This window comes from Tubulanus polymorphus, chromosome 4 (genome assembly GCF_964204645.1).
Source record: "Tubulanus polymorphus chromosome 4, tnTubPoly1.2, whole genome shotgun sequence".
Classification (NCBI taxonomy): domain Eukaryota; kingdom Metazoa; phylum Nemertea; class Palaeonemertea; order Tubulaniformes; family Tubulanidae; genus Tubulanus; species Tubulanus polymorphus.
Genome location: NC_134028.1, coordinates 6,808,565 through 6,824,775, shown reverse-complemented (window position 1 = coordinate 6,824,775; position 16,211 = coordinate 6,808,565). Strand labels below are relative to the sequence as shown.

Below are 16,211 nucleotides of genomic sequence, written 5' to 3'. Positions count from 1 at the left end.
CTGGCTCCCTAGGTATAATAGAGCCTGAGGCGACGGAGGATTGAATGGAGATTTTTAAAAAAACGTGCCCAAGTAAATCTTGTATGTTTACCTAGCACCGGATAGTACCAGAGGTGGATCCAGGGACCACTGTTCAGCGTAGCACGCAACTTAATAAAAAAGGGCATAATCCATGACAAACGAAAGGGTGTCCCCCCAGAAAACTATCAAAAATGAACTACTTTTTAGTGTATCTCCAAGCAATAAATGAAGTCCTGATGCAAAGTGCTTTTCTAGAAAATTTACTGCATTGAGATGTAGTTTCCAGGAAATGTAGATGAAATCCTGAAGAGCCTTTTTGCTGAAAATTATCTGCCTCGTGTTGAAAGTACCCTTTCTCCAAACATGATTATTTCATTTATCATAAACCAATTCAGCTTATTTTATGCATGCGCCTTATTTCAATAGGCATACATATGTGTGTTAATTATAGGGATATTCTCGTGGTGGCTGATTCGAGTAAAGTAAGATAAAAATAAAAAACGCCTTAGGCGACAATTACCGCTTTTGTGTTCGTTCAGGCTCGTACAACGAAAATTACCATGCATTAGTTCCCATTACACAGGATATGTTGTACCTAGCGAAATGGTAAATTTTGCATGGCGTATTAGTTTTGTACATACAATATCGTGTAGACATGTCGCGTATTGAAACAAATTAGCAAAAAAAGGAATCAAATCGTCGCTTATTCGAACAGAAACATTTCTCCCTTTTAAATCAAACGTAACAAAACAAAATGTCTTTCAGAAAATGAATTGCGTAATCTTTAATTCCCTACGTATAGGTAAGATTCGAATATTCATTTTTCGTCGAAATATTTATTCATGGAATCTATGAAGGTCTCAGTAGAAACTTAATTGGTGATGGAACGAAGCATATATTAACAATTGGCCCGAGTTCCACCCTAATCGGCCGACAGATGTACTTGGAGGAACTGATCAGACTGTCCCGTGTCCGAGGCTACTCGTCGGATTCTTTTCCAGCTTCAATATCATCAACAGTTTGACAGACGACCGAGATGATGACGTCAATTACTGAACTCCAAGCGTTCTGCGTAAATTCATTAAATCTCTCCGCTCCTAGTGCCGTTTCTAATGCCCACATCAGCGGTGATTTTACGTTCTACACAAAAAAGTTTAAGAAAATCGTTTGTTAAACTTATACATTTATATCGAATCGTTGTTTAGTTATTCTGCGATATCAATAGATTTGGGCCGATTCCAAGGCAATGGTTATTCAGAAAATGACTGCACGCAGAAGGCCATTTTACAGCCTTTATGTTCCAGCCTTGTGTTAACGACTTAAACCCTTGGCTTAAAAATGATATCTTGTTTCTCCTAATCGATCGGATCATTTTTGTAAATTGCAATAGATTTATCATCAGTTCATTTCTACAGCTGTCGGGAGTGTTATGGTAAAATTGATCACCATTTTTAAAGTAACGTACAGGGCCGATAGGCGGTCGCCGGGTGAACATATAAGCTCAGCAGAAATGAGACGCAAGGTATCAATATTTTCTCAGCCCAAGTTTTTCTGTGAAACGGGCCCCAGATATCCGCGATATAAAAAAATACGGGAGGCGACCGTGAATCTAGTTGGCCCTATGAGATCCACAAAACCCACCGTGAAATGTTCTTTACCAACTCCAAAAGCTAGATGTGACCGGGCTAGATCTTTCAGCATGACAACCAATACCGCCGGGTCGTTGAGATTAGCAACGTAGTTATTCAACGCCATCATCGTTTTTGCAGCCTGGGCTTTCATACGAATGGACCCCGGTAATTCTTCTTTGGTTTTGTTAGAAATCCCTTTCGGGAATAATTTCTGGTAATCGGGATATTCATCGAATAACCTTTGAAAATAGAATAGTAAGCCATATATAGTACTTCATCAACGCAAGAGGAAGCTCTAGACGTTGTTTTTTTCTTACAAGAAAATGAAACGAATTTCTCAATTTCCAAGCTTGTTGGACCAAACGTCATAGTGCACAGGGTCCCTACGACTTCTTGATTCCTTAAAAATTGGAAAATGATTATAAAGGTGCTTGAAACTCCCTTAATTTGAACAAAATGCGCTAAAGTCATTTTCTTTTACGTAGTATAAAGGATAGAAATTTGCTTACAAACTATCAAATAACCGGTTTACCGAGATAAATAGTACCGATTTAGGATCTTATTCTGCCCATTGAGTGATAATAAATTCTCTTTTGCATTCTTTGTATTCAAAAGAACTAATCAATCCAGAAAATATTTCCAGGTTGCTGCACAGACTTATGCTAAATTCATAAATTGGCTTGTACTGCTGGCCTGTAGGCTATGTTGATAGTCGAATGGTGAAAGCAAACATTTCGTTCTATACTTTGGAGATTACTCCAAGGGACATGAACGGATTTATATATACGTGCATATCAAAATATATTGAGAAATATATATATATATATATATATATATATATATATATATATATATATATATATATATATATATATATATATATATATATATATATATATATATATATATATATATATATATATATATATATATATATATATACATATATATATATATATATATATATATATACGTATGTATACCTCATATAAAAGACAATACCATTTCCTTTGGCATCTTCTGCTACCAAATCCCACGAGTTTTTGATAGCGTTTTTTTGTCGTTGTGTTAATCCGGTGGCCGGGTCGACTGTATCCAAATCACCGAAAAAATAACTCCAGATTGCTCCCATACTAGCGATACTATATTGAAGGCATTAGGTTAAATGAGTTGACGAGATAATAGGTGAGTGAATTGGGACATACGTCACAAAGACTAGTCCTTCAACGTTTGTTCGATACTATATGCATACACAATTAATAGATTAAATGCCAATATAATGCGTGAAATTGAAATATGACAGTTTAAAATGCATATATCTTATATATGTTTTATTATCATTATGAAGCATCCAACTTTTTGGGGCTTTGAAACTGTAGGTGATGTTTAATTCGACGAGTGGGCGATTTTCTTCCAGGTAACCGGCAATATTTTGCATTTTACTGGCTTGTTAAGTTTTCCACGGGAAGAAAAATGCGGATGTTGGGTGTACGAGTTTTCTACACTGTTCCATAGCACTTCATCTTCTTGAACTTTTCCACTGTGACCATATAACAATTGAATGAATAGAACGCGCGCTTTCGCGATAAGTACGAAAAATTTAGACAGCAAGACGTGTATGTCTTTTATTGGTAGTAATAAAAACAGGTTTTACAACTATATAATTAGTCAGTTCATTCATAAAGCGATAACGAGAGTATATAATATATAAAGGAAAAACCACTGGCGTCAAAATGGAAGACATACGTAATTATCACTATATAAGCTCTTGTGACGAAATATATCGTTGCATAATTATCAAGGGCGGATGTATAGGATTATTCGAAGGATTGGACCTGGAAATTGGAACGGGAGCTTAATTTGAGAGGAAGGACAGATGTGGGGGCTGCAAGGACGAAGATTGGTATAGGCTTCTGGTGGCCTTCCCGAAGAAAAATTAGGACCAAAATTAGCCTTTCTTGCCCTAATCATGATAAATTTAGTTTTGTTTTCTGGCAATAATAGGTTTCTTGACCTTTTTGGATGGCACATTCGAATTTTTGAAAGGGATGGAGAATGGTCCGTCCCCATTAATCCCCTCTTGTGTCAAAGTGTCCACAGACATGTTATAAAATCCATTAATCATTCTTTTCCTGCGGTTACTAGTTCCGTTATATCTGTTCAGATCATATCACAAAACATGCATATATAGATATTGTGAATCGAAACGTTTATAATTCTTTTGAAACGCCGGCGATAATGGTTTTCAGAACTTTGTCCCAACCAGACTGGGCCGTAGCGTCGTACTTGGCTCCGAGTACCTTTGACAGAGTGTACTTCATCGGTCCTTCACATGTCTAGAATTGGAAATATGAAACGTTATTAACTAAGGCGAAATGAAATCGTCATTGATAATCTCGTTGTACAGCAGAGTGACGTACAGCAAACTGAGCGGGTGAGATGTTTTTTCCTTTGTGGAATACACCTAAATCTTTCAGTTTTGCGTCCAAGCCACCATCGAGAGCGGCAACCAGTTCGCCAATCTTTTTCATGGTCATCTTTGCCTGGTGTTTGAACTGCGCATTATTCGGATCAGCAGACTTGAACAAGGCTTTATGTTGCGGGTTCTTTTCGAAGAATCTGCGTAAAAAGATCATTTTCGTAAAGGATGACTTTTCAGGGGCGACGCTAGGGAGTTTTGAGAGGCCAGGGGTGGATCCAGGAGCAGACTTTGACAGGCGCACGAAGAAATATTGAAAGGGCATGTCCTTACTGAAAAAGGCAAGTTAAGTATATCCATACAGCCAAAACAAGGATTTAGAAAATTTTGAAATTTCACCCGAGTGCATACCGTTTCTAAGGCACATGAGAGAATTTAAGCTGAATCTTTGTGCTGCGGACTGCTGCCATATTTTTTTGCGGATGGAAAAAGTGCTAAAATACCATTGTTTTTTCAAAAGCCCACGGGAAAAAAGTAACAGGAGCCCGTGCTCGTTGTTACGAGCGGAACTATATGCCTTGCGCCGTATCCGCCGAGCGCCGACGGTAAACAAGCATTTCTAAATCCTTGAAATTGCTTGAATGTTTTATTCGTAATTTGATAAAATTCGAAGTGTTTTCTGGACATATTAAGGCTAAATATTTATGAAATTTCGGGACTGTGAAAAAAAAAATCGGAACTAGAAATACGGAACTTGGATTTGATAGGGGTGTCGTCTGCATCCTCGACCTTTTTGAACTCTCACAAGTACACGGTTTCAGAATTTTGTTCGTTAAAACGAAACTTACTCGACATAGAAAATAGTTCCAGATCCCTCCAGATCAGTTTCAAACGTTTTGAACGTACTTTTCACAGCAGCGATTTCATCTCCGGTGAGACCCTAGAAATTAGACACATACAGATAAGAGTTTCTTTTTCAAACTGAAAGATGAGAGTATTCGGAAAATGAAAAATAGTTTTAGAAAAAATTTTCTCAGCCGCATTAGAATATGATGCAATACGAATAATTCTGTAGATTTATTAAACATCACGGAAAAATTATATGAATATTCTATGCAGGGAAATAAGCTTCAAATTAGCATCGACTAATTGCCAATACACCTTACATCAATTGAAACCAACAACCAATTAGCACTTTACGAAGAACATGATTCGCCATTTTTCCTAATACAAGCGACACTGTACAGGTTGAAATGAGAAACGAATTCTGGTCGAATTTGCGAATTACGAGAAGCTTTGCGTTCACCAATACCATCGCCTGTTCGGAGGCTTCTCGGGGACAAATTGATAGAGCAAATCCTAATTTAAGAATATTTTTACAATCTTTTTTTTTACAAACAAAATAAGGACACCACCGTATCCTTAAATTTTGAAAATTGCCGTGAAGCTTTGAATATATGACATGCAGAAAATCGACCGTCAACCATTCGCGCGCGCATTTCTTGAAGCACCTTCCTAAAAGTGACTTATTATCTCAAAACTGTAACTGTGCAGCAAATGAAATAAATACCATCAGGAAAAAGAGATCGTCACCTTTCTAACGAATCATAACTTTAATTTTTGTACCGAACGGGAGATTGGCAACAATAAATCGCGCAAAGGTTTTTAGTGTAAAAAACTGTTAAAATCTGTCCAACAATATGCGGGACCCGCGGGTCCACCGCAAAATGGCGCCTGGTAACTGGAGCCTTCCCTATAACATTTGTTGTAAATTTTCAGGGCGAGAAAAAGTCGCTAAGTGATTTCAAAATTTCTGAACACATCCTAAAGGTCTCCCTCGATAATTGGATAGGTCAAGTTTTACGGATTTTAATGACACAATGTCCGGCTATACTAAAAAATCGACTACAGAAATATCTTAAGAATTCTATTCATCGTAACTGTTTATCAGTGTTCTGCAATGTATCAGGAACACGACCTCAAGATAAACTAATATATTTACTCGCCAACGCGACCTTCTACCGATCCTTATGATATAGTTAACTGTCCGTTCTTTTTCAACCACAAGATGAATCTAATTCACTATTCTAACAAACACAATCGTCGTTTTATCAAATTACTGCGATTGTATATATAGATATAAATCGCAAGCATATAGTCTGTTTTCAATGAAAAACTAACGCAAATGATGTTGGTATACGAATATTCACCTTAAACAAGGCATGGCTGAGAAAATTCAAGAAATGAAATGAAATGAAAACAAAGCGATATTGAAATAAATGAAAAACCTACCATGACGAAGAATAGACAAGATAATCAGCAATGTGTTAGATCGGCAAAAGTCAGTGATATTCTCCGGCGTCTGATATCGCTCCGCCGATATTTATGTGTTTTTGAGAGTATGACGTCACAGCCCACCCTGTTTCGAATACGCCGAGCTCAGCACGTACGCCAGTCCTTGACTGTTGATTTGGCTCATCCGTTTACTGCGTTCGAGCTAACAATTATTTTTATATTTCGAAGAAAGATCATTCTACCAGTTTTGTTTTATGCTACATCTGTCATACATAGCCATAAATCTTCATAATCATCTCCAGAATGTCCGATATTATTCTAACGAAACTTTTGGGACTGGGTGGGCACTCGGGGTTAATTCTACGGAAAAATCTCAAACTATAAGCCTATTGTTTCGAAATTACTGGTACCGTGTTGACCATTATCTAAAATCCCTGGATATATTTTTTCCATCAAGGCGATAGCATGTGGTAATATTGATCATTCACAGAAAATCAGAAGGCCTTTATAAACTGAAAAGAAACTGAGTAAATATAAATTCGTCTTGCCAAAATTGGCAAAAACGCAATCTCCATCTTTGAAGTTTCTAGAAAAAATCCAGTAACATCATATGACTTTATCGGCATTTTTAAAACGGTTTCCGACGCAGGGAAATTATTACAAATGCATACATCATAGATTGAGGTCTGCAGAGATAATTGTCACGTATACAAGTCGGGTTAAAAAGTACAAAAGTCATTTTATGGCGTTGTAAAATCCTGTATCCGCAATAATTAGCTGTATGTAACAAGTTACATTATTAGATCACGCCACACGGTTACGCGAACCCATACATAGTTACCAAAAATTCATATTTTTGTTAGAACCCTTTTCGATGCCAACTTGAGTTAGAAGACTCTTTTTCCATTTCCCACATTTACGACAGACACAGACGAAACTGTTTAGATTTGTATGGTTTCAGTAAAGCGAAAGTTCTCTGCAAGACTGGGAAAAGCCACAAAGGCGCGCCGGGCGCAAATAAATATTTTGACCCCAATATCCTAGGTACTGTTTAAGTTACGTACCAGGATACAAGCTGGGGGAGGTGGTAAAAATGTTTTTGCGCCAGGCCCCTGTGGGAAAGTAGTTGATCAGGACCCTGTGTAGTATAGTTGGTTTGACATGTCTGAAATAAGAATTGTACGTCGTCATCGACCTATGTATTACACAAAACAAAAACCGATTTTGCTGTCTTTTGAAAAGTCCTTGTGCGCCCTTCACTCTCTTCGCAAGTCTGGTGCCACTGATTCAATAATAGCGATATGATTATTCGTGAAATTGTGTGCACGTAGTAATAATTTCTGCCTGTATATAAGAGGTATTAACATCCACTTAATCTGACATTAATCTATGTATATACGATCATTTAGGCTAATACACGAAGCCAGCTGAAATAATGACGGGCTGCGACGATCAATAAAAATCCTGATTATCACACCACCAGAATCAATTTTATGCATCACATGACGTCTGATGCCGCTGAACGTTTTGAATCAGGGAAAAAGAAGGTTTTAAACAAAATGAATTTGTGCGAAATTCACCGAGTCGACTGTAAATAGAAAGCGGTGGATCCAGGGGGTGCGCATGGGACATGTGCATCCCCCTAAAGTCCTAGCTAATTTTCTATGGACTGACCTTTTCGTGGGAACGAAGCTAACATGTGAAAAAATCCCTGATAATGCGTTAACTTATCTCGTCGTCTACAATTACCAGCGCCTTTTACGGCAGTCCAACATCGTTTATGAAATCACTATTCAAATTGCGAGTTAAATCGTACTGTGATCGTGCCCAGAACGCGTCCCCGCTTGTCTTATCTTTAAAAAAATTTCTGCTCCCCTAGACCCCTCCATCTGGAATCCTGGATCCGCCGCTGATAGATAAATCACTAAGCGAGTAGGTACTAAACGCATGTTTTTTGATGAGATGAACGAAGATTATTTACATCCATCATCCATCGTACTTGATTAAGATTTCTGCATTTTGAAAAAAACTGCATAAACAGTTTATACCCATGATATATAGGTATAGTTCTCATTACTTTGATTGAGGAGAAAGTATTTTATTTTGTGAAAGACTTGCAACCGAATTGAAATGCAGAACGATCAAAAATGTATCATTAGATTTATATGGGAATTTGTTCTTTTCCATGTAGGAATCAACTTCGGGTTAACAGGAACAAAGCTATAGTGTTGCCGTGCCATAATCCAGATATCCAGATTCACAAAAAGAATTAATTCCTCAAATCGATTATGGATTCTTAAGGATTCAACTTTTCCATGAATACGTGTTAAAATAGAATAAATGGGCATAAAGCAAGGCTAGTAATAGGCTAAGGCGTAATAAGCCTTATCCCATGCTCTGAATTTTCGATTGGTTTATTAGTTTAGTCACCAGGGGGCAGTGAACATCGGGTGTTGTATAAAATGCAGATTTGTAGGCGTGTTGAAGATGCTGCACCATCTCCGGTTGTTCTGTTGTTGCTTTACAAAAATACTCTCATTTGTTCATGAATATGCTATCGTGATGATTCGGCCAAAAACAGACGGTTGGTGGTCCTCTTTGTTTTTCGTTTTTGCTTCTGATCATTAGTCCGAATCTAAGTTTATTTCCAATAGAAATCCTGTAACAAGACTTGAAAAATTCTGAAACTTGGCACAAGTAATGACCACACTAAGCTACAAAACATGATGAACGGGTTTTTGATTTACGCATAAATTATGCAAATTACGGTCATTCTCATGAAATTTGTTGGCACTTTACATGAAAAATGATAGATTTTCCTCTATTGTATGGAAAGATATTTTACGATAGATATTATATTTTATTTGAATTGCTAAGTGTTGTTCGGGATAATCAACCCCTGTATAACATCGCTAAAACGCCTGTTGCCTTATGATATGGTTCCAGCAGTCTATATCCCTACGCCATCTATCCAAATTGACTGTAATTGAACATGGTATCCAATCTGATACCGGTGGCGGATACTTGGGACTTTGGCCGTAGGGCTCGAAAGACGATCTGCTAATCATGTGCCTATAAAATAAGAGAAGGCTATTAGCTTTGATTTCAGGGCTGTATTACCAAAATGCATGAGGAATAACGAAATAATAAGCGATAGAAGTTGAGCAGTTTGTGTGCGTCGTTGGCCTCTTGTTATTAAAAGATAATCGTTTTTGCAGCACCTACAACTCTGATGATACGAGCACCTGTGACTTTGACATGAGACTTCACCAATTTTGAAACTAGGCAGGGGCGGATCAAGGATTTCAGTGAGCGAGGATTCAGAGGGGAAAACAAGATTGTTTATTTAAATTTAAATTTCGAAAAAATGATACATATATATGGTGTATCCGGTCCCAATGACCTCTAAATCCGTCCCCGAGAAAAACTAGATAAAGCCATTACGTGATGCCAACGGCTGTACTGAAGGTTCGATACATTACGCCGGTGGGGACAATAATACCGTAACAATAACAAATGCCCAGCTGGTGCGACTGGTATATCTAGACGGAATGTGCTGTCAATGTAAAGCCAGCAGTCACATGACGGAGAATGGACTGGGAAATTTTAAAAAAAAGCGTGTACAAGTAAGTTTTTTACGCACGCATTTCTTCGTATACGTAGATACAGTGGAATATCGTTCTAACGAAACGACGGAGGAACAAATTAAAAGTTCGTAATATCCGATGGTTCGTTAGATCAATTTGACATAAGAAAGTATATGTTCGTGTAACAGATCATCGTAGTTCCGAGGTCGTTAGAACGAGGTTCCACTGAAAACATATTTTTCAAATGAAATCAATTTTTCCAACGATCATAAACCATTCAGCGCGGTTAGTTTTTCCCGAACGTAACTTTTCATTTATATTCGCTTTATTTTCCATAGGCATGCATACGGAGGCCTACTAAATAAATGTTTGTCCATTTTAGGGATCTTATGGACACGTCGCAATCAGAGAAAAATCAATTCGTCAATTTATCAGAATCATCAGAATTCGAGCAGGGACGAGCTTGGAGGAACTGATCAGGAGGAGCTGTCCCGTGTTTTAAGTATATCTCGTCGGATTCTTTTCCAGCCTCGATTATATCACCAGTTTAACAGACGACCGAGATGATGACGTCAATTACTGAACTCCAAGCGTTTTTCGTAAATTCATTAAATCTCTCCGCTCCTAGTGCCGTTTCTAATGCCCACATCAGCGGAGATTTTACATTCCAGACAAAATTCAAAAAAACTGTTTGTTAAACATATATTTACATCGAATCGGTTGTTATACATAATTCTGTGATGTCACGATATTTGGGCAGATTCCAGGGCGTAACAGTAGGTTCTTCAGAAAATGACAGCGCGCCCGGAAGGCTTACAGACGCCTTAAAGCTTCGGTTATATTCCACCCTTGTGTTATACGACTAGACCCTTCAAGGCTAAAAAATTATACCTTGTTTCTCCTAATCGGCCGGGTCATTTTTCAAAGTGCAATGAAATCATCAGCTATGTATAGCTGCCGGGATTTTTAAAAAGTAAAGGTCAACCGGTCAACTTATAAGCTCTGCACGTCCACAATACCCACCATATAATGTTCTTTACCAACTCCAAAACAACCAATACTGCCGGGTCCCTGAGTTTAGCAACGTATTCAATGCCATCATGGTTTTTGCAGCCTGAGCTTTCATACGAGTGGACCCCGGTAATTCTTCTTTGGTTTTGTGAGAAATGCCTTTGTTAGAAGACCAGTCGTATTACTAATACATTACTATTGGTCGGTTTGATGCCAAAATAGTTCGTGAAATTGAAATATAAAAGTGTGAAATGCTTCATCATTATGAAATATCCAACTTTTTGTTCGGTTTTTCCAGGTTACTGGCACTATTTTGCATTTTTAGGGGTTTTAAAAGTTTTCCTTAGAAACAATTGCCGATCGTTCCACGCGAAGAAAAATGCGGATGTTGGGTGGACGTGATCTCTGCACTGCTCCCGCTCCATGTTTTGAAGTTTCCACTGTGACGATAACAAATGAAAGAATAGAACGTGCGCGTTCGCGATATTTACGATAAAATTCAGACGGCAAGTGTATGTCTTTTATTTGTAGTAATAAAAACATATTTTACATTAAATGATTAGTCAGTTTATTCGATAGTAATAAAGCAATATCGACAGTATAAAGACAAAACCACTGGCGTCAAAATGGAAGACATTAATTTCGTGTTGATAGAATTGTCACTATAGTGTAGTGACGAAGGCCAGGATATCGATCCATTATATCAAAGTTTTAACAGACATGTTATAAAATTCATTAAATCAATTTTTACCCGCGGTTGATAGTTTCACTAAATCTAACCGGACCATATCACATTACATGCATTTATAATATAAATTACTGTGAATCGAAACGTCTATAATTCCTTTGAAACGCCGGCGATAATGGTTTTCAGAACTTTGTCCCAACCAGTCTGCGCCGTGGCATCGTACTTGGCTCCGAGTACCTTTGAAAGAGTGTACTTCATCGGTCCTTCACATGTCTAGAATAAAAAATATAGCATTGTTATCGAAGGAAAAGTATGAGACGGAATATAGTCCGTGATAATTTCGTTGTAAAGTATCTCGAAAGCGACGCACAGCAAACTGAGCGGGTGTGAGGTTTTTTCCTTTGTGGAATACACCTAAATCTTTCAGTTTTGCGTCCAAGCCACCATCAAGTACGGCGACCAGTTCGCCAATCTTTTTCATGGTCATCTTTGCCTGGTGTTTGAACTGCGCACTATTCGGATCATCAGACTTGAACAAGGCTTTATTTTGCGGGAACTTATTGAAGAATCTGCAAAAATAGATAACTTTCGTAAAGGATGATTTTTGAACAATCAAAAGTGTACGGTCTGTTTAGACGAAACGTACTCAACATAGAAAATAGTTCCAGTTCCCTCCAGATCAGCTTCAAATGTTTTAAATGTACTTTTCACAGCAGCGATTTCATCTCCAGACAGACCCTTGAAATAAGATAGATAGATTACGGCTCTTCTTTGAGCATTTGAAGCTACAAATTGAGATTACCCAGAAAATAGTTCTCAGCCGCAAATCTAAAGAAATGACGTAAAACATTCTAAAAATTCTTTTGAATTTTTAACAAACATTACTTTGAAAGAAATCGTAATATACGAACGATTATGTTTCTATACGTGGGGCAATTAGCATCTAATTATCATCGAATGAAGTACTTATACGTAGGTGATTCGTCATTTCACAGATTGAAATGAAAAATGGGTTTTGGTCGAATCCTGCAAATTACGAGAAGCTTTACGTTTACCAAGTGCGCCTACCGCAACTTTTGAATATGATTAAGTAACTGTATGTTATTGTAAAACAAATTGAAAAATATATGCCTCAAAAATGCTTTCGAAGGCTACGATACCTTAGATTAGGTATTATCTTAAGCCGCGTTCACACGACAACTAGTTAGACCGGTCAAATGGGCCCGTACCTGGTCCGGTCCAAGTTTAGACCGGACCAAATTTTGGTGAGCGTTCACACGGCGTTTTGACACGCGGTGATAAAATCGCTTGTCACCGGGCCCAACTATTGTAAATTTCCAGGATGCGAGAGAATCAAGATGATTTCGAAAATTCAACCCAATGGAAAAGTCGGGTTCTCATGGATTTAGATAACGTAATGTCCGTGTAAACTGAAACAATCGACCACAGAAAATATCTAAAGAATTTCATTCATTGTTTATCAGCGTTCTGCAATGTATCAGGAACACGACCTCAAGATAAACTAATATATTTATTCGCCATCGCGACCTTCTAGCGGTCCTTGCCTATCTGTTCTTCTTCATCCAAAAACTAATAGTGAATTTATTCAACATAATCTCTTAATACATATACTGAGATTGCACATAAATATCTAAATGGAAAGAACATAATCTTCGATGAAAAAGTAACACGAATGATGTTTAAGTAAACGAATAATCAACCAAAACAAAAAATGACAAATTTCTTCGAGAAAAAGAAATGAAAGCAAAGCAAGCAATACTGAGTTAAAATGAAAAACCTACCATGATGAAGAATAGACAAGATTATCAGCGATGTGTTAGATCGACAAAAGTCAGTGATATTCTACGGCGTCTCATATCGCTCCGCCGATATTTATGTGTTTTTGAGAGTGTGACGTCACAGCCAACCCTGTCTCGAATACGCCGAGTCCATCACGTACGCCAGTCCCAGGCTGTTGTTGATGTGGCTCATCCGTTTATTGTGTTCGAGCCAACAAACTTTTTAAATTTCGAAGAAAAATCGATTTACTATAGTTCTGTTTTGCGCTACATCTGTCATATACGCCCAGGCCTCTATCGCGCGGTACAGCTTATAAGAATAAACTTAACATCGATAACGTTTATTTTCCGTCTCGTTCACGATTAAAACGCGAATCGATTGGCGTTTTAGAGATGAATTAAACGCGACTAAAACTCGAACCGCACATCGTGTCTTGGAGTATTACTCCAAGATCGTTACAACGATTTTCGAACGCGTATCGTGCGAAACCCGTGAACGCGACACACAAACACGCAAAGAGCTGTATCCGTATCCAACTATCTGGTTCTAGGGTCTGAATCAGGGAGAGGTGCACTGCTAAGATAGGGCATATCATATAAATAGAATGGCACTCCGAAAGAAAGCTATGGTGGCTGATTCGGGCCATACTGAAAAAATTTTCTGTACGGCTAAAGCAACGATAAATAAATGTTCACATTGGCCTGTTTTTTGGTTTTCTCGCGCGAGAATTCAAAAAGTTTTGAATTCTCGCGCGAGAAAACCGAACTTTTTGAATTCTCGCGCGAGAAAACCAAAAAACGGGCCAACGTGAAAAATTGTTTAGTATGGCCCGAATCAGCCACCATAGAAAGCTCATCAGAAAATATGAAAAAGTATATATAATACAGAGAACAAGCTTATGAATTTTAAGTTTTTTTAGGTATCAGCTTGATATTTTTCATTTTCAAGAGGAATTTCAGGGCAATTTGAGCCATTTTTAGGGAATTGCACCCGGCGTTTCATTCGACGCGGGAAAAATATCGAACAATATCGCTTTGTTATAACTGGTACTTGTTGATTGTCCGATGCATATCTAAAATACATAATCTCCCAGGGTTGGGTATATTTTTCCCGACGCGACGGTATTGTGGTAATATTGATCATTCGCAGAAAATTGGTATAACCTGAAAAAACAAGTAAATATGAATTCGAGTTGCCCGTTAAGCAAAATTGGCAAAAACGTTATCACTTTTGTTGATGTTTCTAAAAAAATCCATTTACATCATATGACTTTATCAGTATTTTTAAACAGTGTTTCGGCGCAGGGAAATGATTACAAATGCATACATCATGGATTGAGGTCTGCAGAGATAATTGTCTCGCACACGTACCCAATGGTAAAAAATAACCAAAAGTCATTTGATGGTGATGTAAAATCTTGTATCCGCAATCATTAGCAACCGAGATTTTTTTAGAACCAACGCGATCACGTGCACCTATACGTAGAACCATTTCAATGCAAACCGGAGTCATAGAACCTTTAAAGTCACCACATTCACGAAAAAAAAACAGAAACTTTTGATATTATTATGGTCTCAGTAAAGCTAAGGTTCTGCGCGAAACTGGGAAAAGCAACAGAAGGCTGGTGCAAAAAGATTTTGACCCCTGAGTACTAGTTATAGTACTACTCGCGTACGTATAGGATACATGGGGGGGGGGGGGGGGTGGGATTTGGGGTAAAAAAGTCTTTGCGCCAGGCCCCTGTGGGAAAGCAGTTTATCAAGACCCTGTATAGTATAGTTGGTTGTCATGGGATTCTTATCTACACTAGAATTGAAAGCGTTATCAACATCTGTATTACATTCAAGCCAAAACAAAAATGGTTATCCAATTTTTGAAAAGTCCTTGCATGCCCTTCAAACTGTTTGTATATAAGACAAGTCTGGTGCCACTGATTCAATAATAGCGACATGATTATTCGTGAAATTGTGCGCACGTAGTGATAATTTCTGCCTGCATATTCGGGGGTATTGACGCGTCTACTTAATCTGACATTAATCTATGATCATTTAGGTTAATTTACGAAGCCAGGCGATGTAATGATGGACTATGATGATCACACGCGTGAATTAAAGAAAATAAAAAAAACCTGATAATTACTATATATGTTTATACATATACAGCTCGGAGTTAACATTTCGGTCTAAAAGTAGTATTGCCAATGATCTAAATTCAATTCTGATAAATTGAAATGTTTATTAACCATCGCAAGCTTTTACGAGTTGCCTATCCGTTCTTATTCATAAAAAAATGAATAGATTCGATATTTAAACATTACGATGGTTCAAAATCTATTTTGTCTGGCGGTACTCTTTGCAGAACGTGCGCACAACGTGCAACAACATATTCAACACGCAACGCACAACAACAAAAATGTGCATACGATTTTGTGCATGAATTATCTTTCTGCTTAGAGCAATGCAAGAAACCCGACAGCTGGGCTCATACATTTTTAATGTATATATATTATGCCGACAAGAAGTCTAAAACATGGAGTTTAACTGAGTTCTCTGGTCTAATTGCTTATGGAGAGGAAATGCATGCATGAGCGGAACCAAGGGGGGCCATTTGAGACTAGTCGCCCTGAATGTTATGAGGTGCTGTCAGATCTGAGACCTACAAAAAAAGATGAATTATTCCCTCATGATAGCCGTGAAAACAACATTGGAAAACGTCCACATTTGCAAATTCAGTGGCCTACGGCGCTCGCCACGTCGGGG

General features: G+C 37.9%; 3 protein-coding genes and 1 long non-coding RNA gene across 4 annotated transcripts; 1 reads left to right on the top strand and 3 right to left on the bottom strand.

Moving 5' to 3' along the window:
* Positions 1 to 855: 855 nt before the first annotated feature.
* On the bottom strand, positions 856 to 3,160 carry LOC141903676 (globin-like). Its single transcript, XM_074791905.1, has 4 exons — positions 3,096 to 3,160; positions 2,636 to 2,794; positions 1,663 to 1,891; positions 856 to 1,161 (listed from the first exon to the last, which is right to left on the bottom strand). Exons 2-4 carry the CDS (start codon positions 2,782 to 2,784, stop codon positions 1,000 to 1,002), a joined length of 540 nt encoding a protein of 179 aa, XP_074648006.1. The 5' UTR covers positions 2,785 to 2,794; positions 3,096 to 3,160; the 3' UTR covers positions 856 to 999.
* An 82-nt stretch (positions 3,161 to 3,242) lies between these two features.
* Positions 3,243 to 6,439, bottom strand: LOC141903677 (uncharacterized). Its single transcript, XM_074791906.1, has 4 exons — positions 6,364 to 6,439; positions 4,920 to 5,011; positions 4,073 to 4,271; positions 3,243 to 3,988 (listed from the first exon to the last, which is right to left on the bottom strand). The coding sequence occupies exons 1-4, from the start codon at positions 6,364 to 6,366 to the stop codon at positions 3,863 to 3,865; spliced, it is 420 nt and encodes a 139-aa protein (XP_074648007.1). The 5' UTR covers positions 6,367 to 6,439; the 3' UTR covers positions 3,243 to 3,862.
* A 3,385-nt stretch (positions 6,440 to 9,824) lies between these two features.
* LOC141903669 (uncharacterized) lies at positions 9,825 to 11,468 on the top strand. Its single transcript, XR_012619086.1, has 3 exons — positions 9,825 to 9,992; positions 10,336 to 10,455; positions 11,290 to 11,468. It is a non-coding gene; the product is annotated as an uncharacterized LOC141903669 (long non-coding RNA).
* On the bottom strand, positions 11,451 to 13,593 carry LOC141903668 (uncharacterized). The gene is made up of 4 exons (XM_074791890.1): positions 13,455 to 13,593; positions 12,299 to 12,390; positions 12,023 to 12,221; positions 11,451 to 11,925 (listed from the first exon to the last, which is right to left on the bottom strand). The coding sequence occupies exons 1-4, from the start codon at positions 13,455 to 13,457 to the stop codon at positions 11,800 to 11,802; spliced, it is 420 nt and encodes a 139-aa protein (XP_074647991.1). The 5' UTR covers positions 13,458 to 13,593; the 3' UTR covers positions 11,451 to 11,799.
* Between the last annotated feature and the right edge of the window lie 2,618 nt (positions 13,594 to 16,211).

Excerpts from the sequence above, each read along its gene's own strand:
- LOC141903668 (XM_074791890.1), bottom strand. Across the intron at positions 12,222-12,298 it reads GGAACTATTTTCTATGTTGA|ATTCTTCAATAAGTTCCCGC; the intron begins GTACGTTTCGTC and ends CTATTTTTGCAG. Across the intron at positions 11,926-12,022 it reads TCACACCCGCTCAGTTTGCT|ACATGTGAAGGACCGATGAA; the intron begins GTGCGTCGCTTT and ends TTTTTATTCTAG.
- LOC141903676 (XM_074791905.1), bottom strand. The coding sequence starts at position 2,784 with ATGGGAGCAATCTGGAGTTATTTTTTCGGTGATTTGGATACAGTCGAC. Across the intron at positions 1,892-2,635 it reads GGTATTGTCTTTTATATGAG|GTTATTCGATGAATATCCCG; the intron begins GTATACATACGT and ends CTATTTTCAAAG. Across the intron at positions 1,162-1,662 it reads TTGGTAAAGAACATTTCACG|AACGTAAAATCACCGCTGAT; the intron begins GTGGGTTTTGTG and ends TTTTTTGTGTAG.
- LOC141903677 (XM_074791906.1), bottom strand. Across the intron at positions 4,272-4,919 it reads GGAACTATTTTCTATGTCGA|ATTCTTCGAAAAGAACCCGC; the intron begins GTAAGTTTCGTT and ends CTTTTTACGCAG. Across the intron at positions 3,989-4,072 it reads TCTCACCCGCTCAGTTTGCT|ACATGTGAAGGACCGATGAA; the intron begins GTACGTCACTCT and ends TTCCAATTCTAG.